This window comes from Platichthys flesus, chromosome 2 (assembly GCF_949316205.1).
Source record: "Platichthys flesus chromosome 2, fPlaFle2.1, whole genome shotgun sequence".
Taxonomy (NCBI): Eukaryota; Metazoa; Chordata; class Actinopteri; order Pleuronectiformes; family Pleuronectidae; genus Platichthys; species Platichthys flesus.
The window spans coordinates 19624770-19639478 of NC_084946.1; the positions used below are offsets into that span (position 1 = coordinate 19624770).

General features: G+C 43.3%; 2 protein-coding genes across 3 annotated transcripts in view; one reads left to right on the plus strand and one right to left on the minus strand.

Annotated features, from left to right (window-relative positions):
- The window catches only part of vgll4b (vestigial-like family member 4b), a 36527-nt gene extending 27077 nt beyond the window's left edge, over window positions 1–9450 (plus strand). For both annotated transcript variants that reach the window (XM_062404902.1, XM_062404894.1), the window contains 3 exons: window positions 3535–3802; window positions 4147–4264; window positions 4934–9450. In XM_062404902.1, the coding sequence (XP_062260886.1) occupies window positions 3535–3802; window positions 4147–4264; window positions 4934–5187 (640 nt within the window). In that variant the 3' untranslated portion in view covers window positions 5188–9450. The remainder of the gene's footprint in view (window positions 1–3534; window positions 3803–4146; window positions 4265–4933) is intronic.
- Window positions 9451–10117: 667 nt separating this feature from the next.
- Window positions 10118–14709, minus strand: part of atg7 (ATG7 autophagy related 7 homolog (S. cerevisiae)) — a 50261-nt gene continuing 45669 nt past the window's right edge. The window contains exon 19 of the mRNA XM_062404914.1: window positions 10118–11561. Within this exon, the coding sequence (XP_062260898.1) occupies window positions 11529–11561 (33 nt within the window). The 3' untranslated portion in view covers window positions 10118–11528. The remainder of the gene's footprint in view (window positions 11562–14709) is intronic.

The window sequence follows — 14709 nt, forward strand, 5'->3', positions numbered from 1 at the left end:
ACAGGCTGTCATGTGAATGCTTACTTAAAAGGCAGTATATAATGACAGATCCAAGTAGTGTTGTTCAGGATATATGACCATTTATGAGGGTTTTAAATTAAGGGTTCTTTCAGTGAGTGCCCGCCGCAGGGCTCAGTCCAACATTTCCATTTTTAACTGAAATAAAAATCAATGCTCTCCCTTTTTTTTTAAATCAAATTCAAAATAAAGGTGCTCCTCCATGTGACCATAACCAAATGTTTTGATTATTCTAAAATGAGTTACAGATACAATTATTGACATATAATGTTTTATGTTGGTGTACAGCAATCTTGAAAAGTGAATCAGTGCTCAAATCTGGCAAGGATGAGAACAACAAATCAAACGCACCCCTCTAGGCTCTTTATGCTTTAGGAAGCAGCAAACACCAACAACGTCTGATTCCACTCACAGCCCATGGAAGTCGCATCCCTTCTGTAGACTTTACGAATGAACTTGAATGTATCTTTGCATAGCACACCAATGGTATATTTGGATTCCACATCTACTGAGTTGTTTGAGACATTTTATTGACTTTTCACTGATCACTTTGCCCTGCATACACTTTTACTAGCCCTGGGCCATAAGATCATTGGTCAGACCCTGTAATATGTTAGCTTTACCCTGGATAAAGGTAATAGTTTTATTTTATAGTCTAGCTGATTCATGAAAGGGCGGTTCAGCAGGCAATAACAACAGATTTGGCTACTGACCAAAAACCATCAGCAGCTGCAGAAGAATGCTGCCCCATATTGATGCTTGATCCCAAAGTGAAAACTAACCCAGTGAAAATGTATTGTGAAAAAAGTAATATTAAGTTGCTTCCCCAGTCTCTTTCACTTTTTCAACTTTTTGTTACATGTTGTCTTCCCTTATAGGAGCCAAGTCTCCGAGTTCTTTATGTTTCAAAGGCTGTCCCCCTCAGTTTCCCACTTTTTGCTCTCAACCTCTCATCTAGCCCCAAAACTGGCAGCCCTCTGTCTCTGCTCTCGCCCTTGTTACCAGCCCCATGCCCGTCTCTCATGCGCAGCCCTCCCTGTCCGCCCTTTCCATCCTCTCCCCCTCTCCCCAGCTGCAGCCCTAACGATAATTGAGAGGTGAGTAAGAGAGACAAAGGCCCAGTGGGTTTTGAATGCATGATCCCTGGCATGAATTGTGGTCCGGGGTTTGCTGGGCAATCAGGCGAGGGGAAGGCGGGGGCGGTGATGGATTCAACAGCCACGCCATTCATTGGTTGGATTTGTTGATCTGTTCACTGGCTCCGGTGACGGCCCCTCTTGTGTTAGGATGTGGGCATGCCCACTCGTTGGCAATGATTAAAGTTTGGAACAACTTCCACAACCATACTGAAGACCCAGCTGCTTGGACAGGGATGAGAGATCAACCTTTGTTATGTGTTCAGCCATTTAGCTGAACGAGCTCTGCTTAAAACTGAAGATAATAGTTTGTAGCATTTGATTAAAAGTTGTTGTTTCATTCAGCAACAATATATTCACTTGTGCACAGTTTTGAAAGTATTATGACCTGATTTGAATGAGATTAACGCAACAAAGACATTATTTTGGACTGTTGTAGAAAAAGGGAACTTAAAAAAACTAAAAGCTGGATGTTGAGCCATCGGCCTGGGTTTGTGTCAGAGCTGCCAAGTCTCTCCCTCCAATAACCCTCAGGAAGTTTGCAGCAGATTGTGAGAGAAAAAGAAGAAAGAAAGACAAAGAGAGAAAACAGAGAGGGGGGTCTCTCTGCTAATGTCAGCTCTCGGCACAAACGAAGGAAACTACCGACCTCACTCTTTCTTATCGTAGAGGTCCGGACCATTCAGATGCACCCCCCCACCTCTCCTAAGCCTTTCCTCTCCCCCTCTCTGTATTCTGCGGAGACTATTTATTTGTGGAGGACGATGCTGTGGGCTCCAGATGCTTGACCCAGCAGTCAGGTTGCCTGGTCACATGGATCTACGATTGTTAGCCTGAACTTGTTGTTTTGCATCCAAACAAACCTTAAAGAGCGGCTGCAGCCCCCCCCCCCCTTTTCCCTTTGAGTCGGCTGTGTGTTCTCACTCAGACCTTTTCACATGGGTGGGAAATGCCTCCACACAGAATCTGGTTGAAGAATAAAGACAAGATTTCATGTCGTTTTCCGCCCTAAATTGTTTCAGCACAACTTATTTAAAGTACACTTTAATTGCTTTTTCCCAACTGAGGCTTCATTGTCTATGTATAGTGTGTATTACAGTGTGGAAGGGAGGAAAGGCGGTGTGTGTGTGTTGATTTGTGAAGAGATGTGGGGAAGCATGTGGGTGTTTGAAGCCTGAGAGAGAGGAAGAGATAGCAAGAGCCTAGTACAGTAAATCTCACTCCTGTAACTGGGCCTCAAATTGTAGGAGGGGAGTGGAGCTGCAGGAAGGGTGTAATACACAGTCCAACACACACACACATGCACACAGACCACATTTGACGCACAGAGAGAAATAATTGCTACCTGTTAAACTGCACGCAAGTGTGCACAATATCAGGCCTAACCACTTCACTACATATTACAGTCATTATCATCAGAGCTGGGAGCGGGAGAAAAAAAGAAGCCAAAATCTGAGTTGTTTTTGAGTTGTTTTTGGAGGTGGTGGGAAGTGACTCTCTCAAATGGAATGGGAATGTTTGTGGCTAGCTCACCTTCTGTCAAAGTGTGTTGTGGAACAGACATCAAATGAAAGAAAACAGTAAAAATATAGAACGTAAATATGTCGATAACAGCGATGGCAAGATTTGTTGAAAGTGAGACACAGCTGGACTCAGCCCTCAACTCGGCCTTTAACTTTTTATGCTGCAGGTTTTTCCAGGTTTTCATCTGGACAGCAGTGAGTGCAGCTGTCCTCATGCTCCCTTCGGAGATAAAGTCGATTTTTTTGTCATTTGGAACTTTCTGCCCCTTTGCCCCTCTGTGCAGGGGCAAGTCTGTAGTTCATCCATGTTAGATAATATGAGTGTTCCTTCCAAGAAAAGAGAGTTTATGTGTGAGCATGTGCTCTTACTAAATAGTCTTATCAGTCTATCCTCCAGCATCAAGAGAGTGTATGTTTTAGATCAGTATCTATAGCGTCTGCTGGTCCTGCCCATATACAATTGTTCTTTTGTTCATCTTGTCTGTTGTCGCCCCATCTATTTCTCTGTTAACAGCCTTATACCAGCTTTTCACTTTGTAAAATTCCACCGGTCTCTTCTCCTTTTTCTCTCATCACTCTCTCAGGTTTGGACATTTGATAGCCAGTGTAGTTTTGAATCCAATATCTGGTTAGAAAAAAGAAAACAAATTCTCTAAACTTCAGAATTCCTTTTCAAATGGGCCTTTTATTAAGCAAGAACAATAAAAAAACAATATTTTTTAATAATTGGAAGCGGAATACATAATCTACAGTCAATCTCCTGCTGTCATACCCTAACCCCTGAAAGACATTAGACATTAAATGAATCTGATTTGTGATAATTAATGTGGTTCTTTATCTCTACCTCTATTTCCTAGGAAACCTAATGGAGACTATCGCAGCTCTCCGGTCTCTAAGGACCGCAGCCGGAGCCCCAGTGAGCGGGTGGTGGTGCCCAGTGGACTTGCAGTCCACAGCAACCACCTGTACAGCCACGCACACCACCACCATCTCCACCTGGCCAGCTTAGCCGGCATGGACCAGCCACTGGCGTTAACCAAAAACAGCATGATGGAGCCTGCGAGAAGCAGCACAGCAGCCATGACCACAGTGCCACAGGCTGTCAGCACCGTGGAACGCCAGCAGGTAACATTCACATCTTTTTATCATCCTGACTACATCATTTGAAATTTGTCAGGTGAACCTCAGCTCTGGTACGACCTCTCTATGATGTGACTTTGCTTTGATCAAAGATAATTGAATGGTCGACAGGAGGAAGTTGGCAATTGATTTAAAACCCTGTTGGCAACTGAATCATTCCCTTAAACCTCAGCTCTTCTCCTGGTCTGTTTCCATTACTGATATATCTCCCAAGCTCTATTTACTCTTCTTGCACCTTCCCCCAACAAGCCTTGTTTCATTGTTGGCATCTATAAGAGTTAAGTCGGAAACGATGTAACTTTAACTTTGAATTCTGTCTCATGTTTCAGAATCGTCCTTCAGTGATCACATGCGCTCCGGCCAACAACCGCAACTGCAACCTGTCTCACTGTCCAGTCTCTCACAACGGCTGCTCAAGCCTCACTAACAACTACAGGAGAGCCAACAGTGAGTGCACTCATGCACATGCATCTGTACAAACACTCACACGTGACAGGCTTGTTGTGTTTCTTCTGTTATTATAGCAATTTTTGACTTGTGTTAAAGGAACAGTTGAACACTATTGACTATTACCAGTAAACCTTATTGGGTGGATTGTTTGGGATTGTTTTTAACTTCTCCCTGGGGGCACATGCGCGCACATCAGCTCACTCCATTCAGTCTGACTTATATAACCAGTGATGCTCTTCATAGCCCATCAGTTGTTGTACTGCAGCCGCAGAACGCTTTGTTAGCAGTCCTGCCTGCTCTGTGTGTAGTTTGAGTCAGTTGAGGCCTCTTCTCTGTGTCAGTCATGTTTTCTGTGCGTTGATATCTTCGCTGTGGCAGTTTTTTTCTATGATCGCAGTGAAATCCCTATGATCTCATTGAGGTTAACAGTGAAATGTAAAACAGTGATTTAATGCTGAAAAACTGCGAAGAAAAAGTGAAGTAGATGTTGGAGTTCGTTTTTTCCAGTGAAATAAAACGCACATTACTAGTGTTTCAGCTGATGTTGGGTAATAAATAACCCACTGCCGGTTATACAAGTGAGTTTTATTTCACCATGGGGACTAAAACATCTCTGTTTCCTCTCTCCCCCCCCCCCCCCACCGCCCATCCCCCTCGCTCTTCCAGCCAACACAGCCTGCGACCCAGTGATTGAAGAGCATTTCCGCCGCAGCCTTGGGAAGAACTACAAAGAGCCCGAGCCGGCCACCAACTCTGTGTCCATCACCGGCTCGGTGGACGACCACTTCGCCAAGGCGCTGGGCGAGACCTGGTTGCAGATCAAAAACAAGGGGAGTCCCTCGTCGTCAGGCAGCAGCCCAAACTCCTCCCCCGACAGTCACATGATCAACCACAACCACTCCCCATCTGTGGTCTCCTGAAGGGGCCCAGAGAGATTTTAGAGGGATTTGCCCCCCCCCCCCCCCCCCCCTGCTTCCCCAGCCCCCCACAGCCCACTCCCAATCACCCCGACTCCAACATCCATGTCCCTGTCACGAGGCAGCGGCCGCCTGCGGGTCGAGCCTGCTCTCTCCCTCTCTGCACTCGTAGAGGATCAAATCAGCAATATATAACAACTGTCCTCTGGTTTGCTAATGTCAGACAATAATCAGTCATGAGGGATGAGGGCTCAACTCTTGGACTGACAGGACATCATCGGGCAAGTGTCTGTAGTTATATGTACATAAAGAGAGAGAGGAGAGACGGTGTTTTAATTATTCAATTTCTTTTCTTCTTTGTTGTTGTTGTTTTTATTTTTAACAGTAGATGTTGTGTACTGCTTCTGCGTAATGAGATGCCTGGTGTTTGATGGAAGAGATGAGAAAGAACCACTTTGGAGACAATAATCACAAACCCCCTGACTGTGCTACCAAAGAAACCTGTAGACGTTGACGTTTATCAATGCCCAGATCAAAAACCACAAAAAGCCATCGACGAGGCTCCTCTCCGGTCGTCTTCTAAGTCTCTCACCTTCTCTCTCCTCTGTTTGTGTAACTGTAGGTGTAAACTCAATCGATCGACTCGGTCTGGTTTGCACTACTGCCATAGGAGGTGGGGTCTGACATGTCATCATCACAATCTGGCCCTGTAAACACTGGGACTGATAAACTGAACTCAAACTGACTGGATTCAACATTTCTGGGACCCGGACATAATGCATCCAATATTATAACCACGCTGCATTATTTATTCAATGCATTTCTGAAGAATGGAAAACACACATCAGCACGATCGGGGAGTAATAATCGATTTGGATACCGTGTTCCCCGATCGTCAAAAACACATTTGACCTGGGTTCATTTAGGTGTAAACTAAAACACACAGAGAAGGTGGGTGACAAGCAGCATCCCATCCCAAACCATTTCACTTCATGATTGCTGAGAATAATGTTTAAAAATATCCCTTCAAATTCACTTCCAGCCAACTGGAGAGTAAAGGATGAGGATGAAGAGTCTAACTTCTCTCACTGGTCTTTACCTGGACAAGCCATGTGCCAGATTGTTGTGCGGTGATTTGTGTTACGAGCACAGACAGGTTCTTTTGATCAAATCAGTGAGCGGGGGGTGTCGATGGACGTGGTGCAGAGTGCAGCGGCTCTCAGAGACAATGAGCTGCGATGTGCTGAACTGAACTGCTGACAGCGACGAGGGGATAGATGACACTGCATGTCACTTTGTGGTTGAAAGAAAAGAAGATCCGAAAAAAAAGAGAAAAAGAACTGTCGGGCTTCTTGACCGGGGGAGAGAAGATTATTCAGATCTCTTTAAACACGCCCTTTGTTTTTTTGTGTCTCTTTGAACACGGGTGTGGTCATTATATTTGGCTCGCACCCTGCTGCCCCCCCCCCCCTACACACTGTGGTTTGGTAGATTTCTTTAAGGTTCGAAGGGTAAACTAATGCTTTTACAGATGCATGTATTTTTTTCTTTTGTTTTTTTTTAATAGCTGGTATCTATTAGTGTTTTTAAGCATTTCAATCTTAACTACTATTAGCCTTTTCATTTGGACGATAGTTGTTACTTCTTTTGTTGTTAGTAACAGACATAGACACTATACACTCACTGCTGGGTCAGTCGTACTCCATATTATTATTGTTAATGTTATTATTACAGTTTTGTACTTTTGGTTTTCCATTAATATCAGTATGGTCACAAGCATCTGTAGTGGGACAAGCCTCCGGACAGGCTCTGTGTAACCATTGAGACCTGAGTTTCTCTGAGTCGGCTTCAGGAGACGCTGCCTGTTAACGCTTTTCTTAAGATGTTGATCCATTGGTGGTACAGGATGCTGCAGCCTTCAGCGTGACTGAGCTGAGACGCCAGCCGGGCACAAATCGGTCGGCAGGGCCTTGTTTTCCACGAAGCCTGAGATACAATAACACAACGTGATTGTTGCGAGACTATTTGGGTGACGTCTTGAAACCGCCCCCTTCACACCAGCCTCTACGTGCACCCCAAGAAGTACCACGTAGAGGACAAGCTAGCAGGCTAGAACGCTTCTGGAAAACAAGGTGTTGTTGATGGTCAGAGTTAGTGTCTTACACTGAATTTTACCACCCAAGAAAAAAATACAACATTGGAAACAACGTTGAGATATAAACAAACAAAACAACTCTTGTTCAGTGTGGATTCATGACGGGCTGTCATAACTCTCTCAAACCTCAACATATGACTGGTTGTTTCCTGACTTGGTGTCCAGACTTTTCTATTTTTGCTTTATACTTCACTGCTTTCTGTTGTGATCAACATTGTGTTGTTGCTGCAGTTCGAGCTGCAGCCTGAAGAGATGAGTTCTCCTCTGTAAGAAGAGCCTGCGCCTCAGCCGCATACATTCCTCCTATAGGTAACTTTGTACAGGCCTCATTTACACTCAGTATCTCCACATCAACACACTGAGCTGATAACCAGCCACTTGTCCCAGAGTTCCCAGCTGACATTGTGGACACCGTGTTATTCTGACATAACGTATGAGGGAGGAACACACGTTGCCATAAAAGATTCAAGGGCGTCCAGAGCGAAGAACGTGTAGACCTGAGGTGGGAACACGTTTCGTGTCATTGCACGTCTCTAACATGACGTTTACAGATTCGGCTTTAATCAAATATGACGAGTTCATCCGTTAAAGTTCTCCTCACAGAACGTCAGTGATCTCACATATCCTCACATTCCATCCTCTCACATCAGAACAGACAGAGCCAGAACTGATGGCACATGTTTTTAAATCCCAACCCAACAGCCAGTGAGTTGGTTTCATCACAAGCAGGTGGTCTACGATCTCAGCGTGTTTTCTGTAACGGGTTCAGAGTGGGTGGTTAGTTTGTCCTGTTGGGGGGGGGGGAGCTTCAGGAGCTGAGCTTCTGTAAGAACAGTCTGAGCCGCGAGACGTTCACTGCCACTGGGCCTGTCCCAGCGTCCCCTCCTCTCAGATTCAGTCGACCCTGACTCCGTTTGGATGTACTTCACGTTTTGCTAGAAACCATGAGGGAACGAGGCTTTGTGTCCAGACGATTTTGTGTGTCTGTTATTATTATTATTATTTGTTCTCATTATTGTTTCACTACCACCCTGAAGGTAGGAGGCGCTCTCTTCGCTTCGGCACACTCTCCCTACAGACTGTAGGAAAATCACTTAATAAAAATTACTTTTTTATAATAGGTAACTATAAGACCATCATTACGCTGTGCGTAACGAATGTACAGAGAAAAAATCGTAGGTATTTTTTGAGGAACAATTAATTTGTTAATGATATGTAGCTATTTAATTGTTTTTTCCCCTGTCCTTATATTGTAATCATTGCATTTTCCTTTTCCTTTTTCTTTTTTGTGAAAAAAGTTGATCTTTTTTGTTAACAGAGTGCAGGAGCACGGAAAATGTATGAAACCACAACGAGCCACTGGTGTCAGTGACAATCGCTACTTCCATTGGCCCCCGATGTTCTGCCTTCATTTACATTGTGTTTGTTCGCGTGACTTCTACGACGTCACTCGTGAGCAAACAGAAAAGAGTTTGTTCTTTTCAGCTCTTGATCAGTTTGCATGTTTTGCTTCGGTGGAACCGATCGATGTTGCTGCCAGCCCAGTACGTCTCGTTAGCCTTTTCCAAACCATTAACATTTGAGTGTAAAAATCAACAATAATCACGGGCTAGCAGGCGAGTTACATTTCCACTTCTACATGTCGGCACAATGGGGCTCCTTTAGAAAACCCTTTGATGACTGAGTTTGGTTTACAGATGGGAACCAAGCAACAGGGAAAAGTCATGTTTGAATTCTGACACTGAAGCTTGGTCGGCTTCGCTGCTCGTCAGCGAGGAGCCAAGCAGTAAATGAGCTTTGAGGATGTCACGGTTCCCATCTGGAGGCCATTCAGCATCTGTAAACACCATGAAAATAAATTGTGCAGATAAATCAAAGAGGAGTCGCTCTATACTCTGACTGTACCACATTTTCAAGGTCTTTTTTGAAGTGGAAGTAGCATGTACTTAGTAGTAGTAATACTCTGAACTGTAAAAAAAAAAGAAAAGACAGTGTATTAAGAAAACAACAGTCAATTTGTGGCTCTGTGTCTCCTACTGAAAAGGTTTTGGCAGGCCACCTTTTTTGTACGTAAAGTAGCCTTGATGAACAATAAAGTGCTTTTAAACCACCGTGTGCCTGTGTGGCCTCCGTCTCATGTAGCTGTGCTGTTGTGTCTGTGCTCGAGTGGGATGATTGTGTTGGAAAATCAAATAGGTGAAAAGGTTCAATTGTTCAGAGTAGAAAGGCCTCATTGAAGAACAAAGTTCTGAGATTTCATTAAATAATGTACCTAACAAGAAAGAAGGCCCAATGTTTCAAGAACAAATAAAAACGTCTTAAAATAACCAGCAAGCAGAACCCATGGTCCCCAGTTTCACTCTCTAGATCCAAAATCTTGATAAATGTCGTGCAGTTATAAAAACAATATCAGTCGACCAGCATCAAACATTTCCTCCTCTCCAGAGAGGCCATTTCCTCCAAGTATTGTTCAGAACAGACAGTTTCATACACGGACATTTCAAAGTCCTGATACTTCTGATAACATGATGCTGATGAGCCAGTTCACTCTGTGAAAGTTATACTGAACCAGTATTTATCAAGATGATCCACATTGATGACAATTAACTTTGCGACTTTATTCTCGTCCAATTACGACTTTACCCACAATGTAACAACTTAATTCTTGTAAAATTCCCCCTTTCTTCTAACAGAATTATGACTTGCAATATTACGACATTATTTAAACAATATTACAATTTAGGTGTAGTATGAAAATAAAACAATTCTGCAGCCATATGGTGTTAACATTTTAATAACAGATACATTTTATACCTGATTTTGGTGAAATATTTAAAGTTGAGAACAGAGAAAACAGAATCGTGGAAACAAAAGTCTGAATCCTTAGTATAATCTCACGTGTGACAATAAATCCGGAGGTAAACATTCCACTAGTCTTTGTTCTTAAGTAGCTGTTGTAGGCTTACGTTTCTTAACACTGAAATTATCACACACGTTAGCAGGTCACACACAGAGTAAAAAAACAACGCGTGCATGCGTCGACACATTCGTAACGAAGAGCTTCGGTTTCTCCGGGGGTTTTCTGGAGCGACAGTAAACATTTTCCGTACCAGGCGCCACTGTTGTGTTACGGTAACATCTGTGCATGTTTTCTCAAGAGTGATGCCGAACCAAGCTGGTTTTAGTATTAACCACTGTTTGTATCGCAGACCAGTGAACTGACGGGGAGATGGATGGATGTGCTGAGTTGTCCACCGTGTTTTTGTGTTTTCATAATTCATCTGAAGCTCAAACTGAGTGAGCGAGCAGATGTAGTTTGTCAAAGTCGTGCCAAAGAAAAAAAAACAGGCTCCTCAGCAAATCCAGTCCACGTGCCGGTGGAGAGACTCAACCTGCGACTGTTCACCGACAAATAAGGTCTATTAGTGTAGATGTGGAGTGTGGAGCTGATTCCAGAACGTGAGTGAAGGGGACTGATCATTAGAGGAGACGTGTGCCGCTCACGTTCTAATAAACTGTCATGGCTGCAGCTCCTCCCCTCAGCCTCTGTCGGAAACACTCGATTTCAGCTTCTGTCTCTCTAAGGGTAGTATCTGGGCTCTGATTGGCCCACTAGGATTTGTCAACAATTTCCCTTGGCATGTAAGAAATGTCGGCCTCTTGCTTAACCTGGCTGGTTATGGAAAACATGTCAGACTAACCACTACTGTGCATCACGCGGGGCATCGAGAGGTCACGTGACATCCTGACGCCCTGGAAGAATGGGCCGGACTACGAGGTGGCTGTCATCCGACAACAAACTAAACAAAGAGGAAAAACACAAACAAAAAAAAAACACAGAAAAAAAGCTCATACATTTCCTTTAAGTAAGTGATTAAGTAACAGGAGTAAAAAAAAAAAAAAAACATCATTCTTTTGCCGTTAATCATTTTTCGAATGGGGTTTGACCCGCCTCTGAATTTTTTAACAATGTTCTCTGGTTTTGAATCCAAATAAAGACGAACTGGAATTTTAAAGCTTTTCAGCATCAATGTTGTAACATTCTTGGCTCTGATGAAGTCGGGTTCAGTGTCGTCCACAAAGAGTCTCTCACTCCACTTCTCCTTGGTTAAGGTTGAGATCTATGGAGGAGGAACAGACAGAAACATGGAGGGCAGAGTCCAGTCCTTTGGTTTGTTCCTCTCGTCCTTCAGATGCTCTCGTCGTCGCTCATGTCCCAAATCTGACGAGACACAGAAAAAGACTTTGAAATAAACACATATAACATGTAATATTAATATTCTTATCTCCAGCTCCTTGTTTCAGAACAAGCTTCATTGGAGTTTAGTAAATGGACCCTGAATGTTCTCTGTGGAGTTTTCTTGTGAACTTTAAGTCTAGTTTCAGAGTTTCTCTGTGCTTTTAACCAACATGAGTCGATTTGTTTCCACGTAACACATCTGAAAGTTTAAAAGAAATGTTTTGAATTATTTCATCATCACACATTGGTCACAGCCGTGTTTGCCAGCTAGCACATTTCTGTCAACTGGGAACAATGTGGTCGAGGCACGTTTACTATCTGTGTAGCGTTCTCATGTGTGGATACATGATGTGCAGTCATTTGGTTTCATCAACATCATCAGCTGGACATCATTTAATGGAAGATAAACACACTCTAAATAACCAGGATTGTTCCAAGAAACTCAGTTTATTGTAATAGATCAATACAGATTAAATAAGGGATGATTTCAGTCAGTTTGCCCGACGAGGCTGCACAGACCATGTTCACGTCAGATTGATTGACAGATGAGTGTGTTTCTAAGAAGTGAATAGTTTGGTCCAACAAAATGAACCCTGGGAAAATACAGGAAGCCGGGAGGTCATTACTTGGCTCAGCACTGAATGTATAAGAGCTTTTAAAATAATTATTTACAATCGCAGCTAAGAACTGTCTTACCAGGAAGTGACAGCAGCATGTGAGAGAGACACACACACACACACAAACACACACACACTCACACACACACACACGGACCTCCTTTGCAGTACTGCGTCAGTAAACAACAGTGGCCTTCTCCTGGCAGCAGATTCTTCACATTCTCTCTCTGTAGGACGTAATTCACATACCTCTAACACTGGAATGTTTCTCACACTCACACACTCACTGGGAGTTTTGACACATACATGCTGGGTTCTTCAGACGAGCTGCTTCACCACTCAAAAGAAACTGGAATTCCAGTGAAACGACAACGACCCAAAGAAATTCAATTTACACTGTACAACACTGCCTGCAGGCATAGATGCACACAACACACACATACCTACTGTGTGAATATAATAACATTGAATAAAAAGATGTGGTTTGTGTCTTTTTAGGAGAAACTCAAAAAGTCACAAACTACTCAAACAGAGAAACAGTGAAGTTGAGCTGCAGTCGACAATTATTTTTCCATTAACAATTAAAATGATTGTTTTCTCAAACAATAGTTTGTCTATACAACGTATTTAAAGGTCTTGATGTCAAATGTATCAAAGTTAACGATAACATAATTAGAGAAAAGCATCAGGTTGTCACAACCGGAACCAGACGACGTTTAACAAATTTGTCAATTCGTGAAGTTTTTACATGTTGATCACATCTGATTTTCAAATATACAAAATAGATCAATTGAAAATGTAACAAACTATTTGAAGGACAGCGACTGAAGGTAAAAGCTTAATGTTGGTGGAGAACAGTGAAGAAGAGGATGTTGGGATCTTCAGCTACAAGCTGTGAACATCAGAGTCTCTCTCTCGTCTTCACCTCCTCAATTGGTTTCAACTGGGATGGTTTTGGTGCAGTTTTTTTTTTAAGCCAAAAGTCATTTGTGCCAAGAACCTGAGTCGACCCAAGCTGAGTGTTATTGTGGCGTCACATCCCGGGAGTCGTCCACTGGACTTCTTTTCAGGGGCAGCGTGGAGAATCAGCGACAAATTCATATCAAAGCCGGACGCTCTGCATTTCTGCTCCACTGCTGCTGGGGAGCGAGGGGCGAAGCAAAGAGCTCTTTGAAACGACGCGACACTGGAGCCGCTCTCTGGACGACTGCCACGCCGCACTGATGGCGTGTGTGTGTGTGTGTGTTCTGACAAATCTTTTGTGCAAAATGAAGAAAAAAGAAGGGAGAGGAGGCAAAGAAGGGAGGGTGGGGGGGTAGTGGGAGACCTTATGTAACGTGAATAGCTTCAGCAAAGTGGAGTCAGCGACGTTTACTACACTCTTTCGAGCAGGGCTGAATACTGGGGATGTTTCTCGAGCGTTTAACTTGTGTTGCTGCAACGCGTCAGCAGATTGCTGCAAAGCTGAGATCAAAATAAATCGCTGCTCCGATCAGGGAGATTAACTGAAACCACCAACTGCTTCTACTCCAAGACAACAACAAACGTGCACCTGAATGTAAACCAATGAAAAGGTCGAGTTGAAAATTCAATTTTTTGACTGACTGTGAAAATTCCGTTATGAAAAGTTGGTGCTATTACATGTCAAATATGATTATTTACAGTACTTACTCCCTTCGTACAAAATGAAGAAGTTTCATTAGCATCAAATAACAAATTAAAACCAAACTTACGTGGAAAATGATCAAAAATACTAGTGTGATGTCAAAAACGACTAAAAATTAAGAAATATGAACTCTGACTTTTTTATGTGCTTCACGTCCCATCTGCTAACATGGAGAAGGTCAAGTTTATGACCTATACTGAAGCCAGTATTTCGTCATCTTTTGGTAAGAGGTCATGTCAGACTCTATTTACAGTCTATTGCTGAATTCAGTATAAAAATAAGTGGGAGTATGCCTAAAACATAATGGCCACATAATAGGGGTTCAAAAGAAATCCTCTCTGTTAAATCGTGGACCTACAGACGTCAGCCCACACTTTGTATCTTCCCTGGTGATTCTCTCCCAGAACTACAACCCAACCGCCTTCAGCTCTCGCTCGCTGTGGGGTCTCTCTCTTCAGTGGGATGCTGGTGAAACGCTGCTCGGCTGCACTGAGATCAGGAGAAAGACTCAGCCGCTCGAGGATAATCCACCTCGTCCCCTTGAAAAGCTCTTTAGTGGCCTTGCTCGTATGTTTAGGTTTATTGTTAAAAGAACCAAATCTTCTCTCAATCGCTGAGAGGAAAACATGTACGTCTACCTCCTATTAGGACGATGGCTAGTTCTATGTGCGCATCCGTATATTAATGTTTTCATCTGCGTTTGTCTGCGAAGGCTGAGACATGATATCAGGAAGAACCAATTACATTTTGGAGCAGATCCAGATAAAGATACACACTTTCTTTTCCCCAATTTCTTTAACATGGCCAGATAGTTCTGAGCTATACGCTCTCCGGACACCCTTCTGGT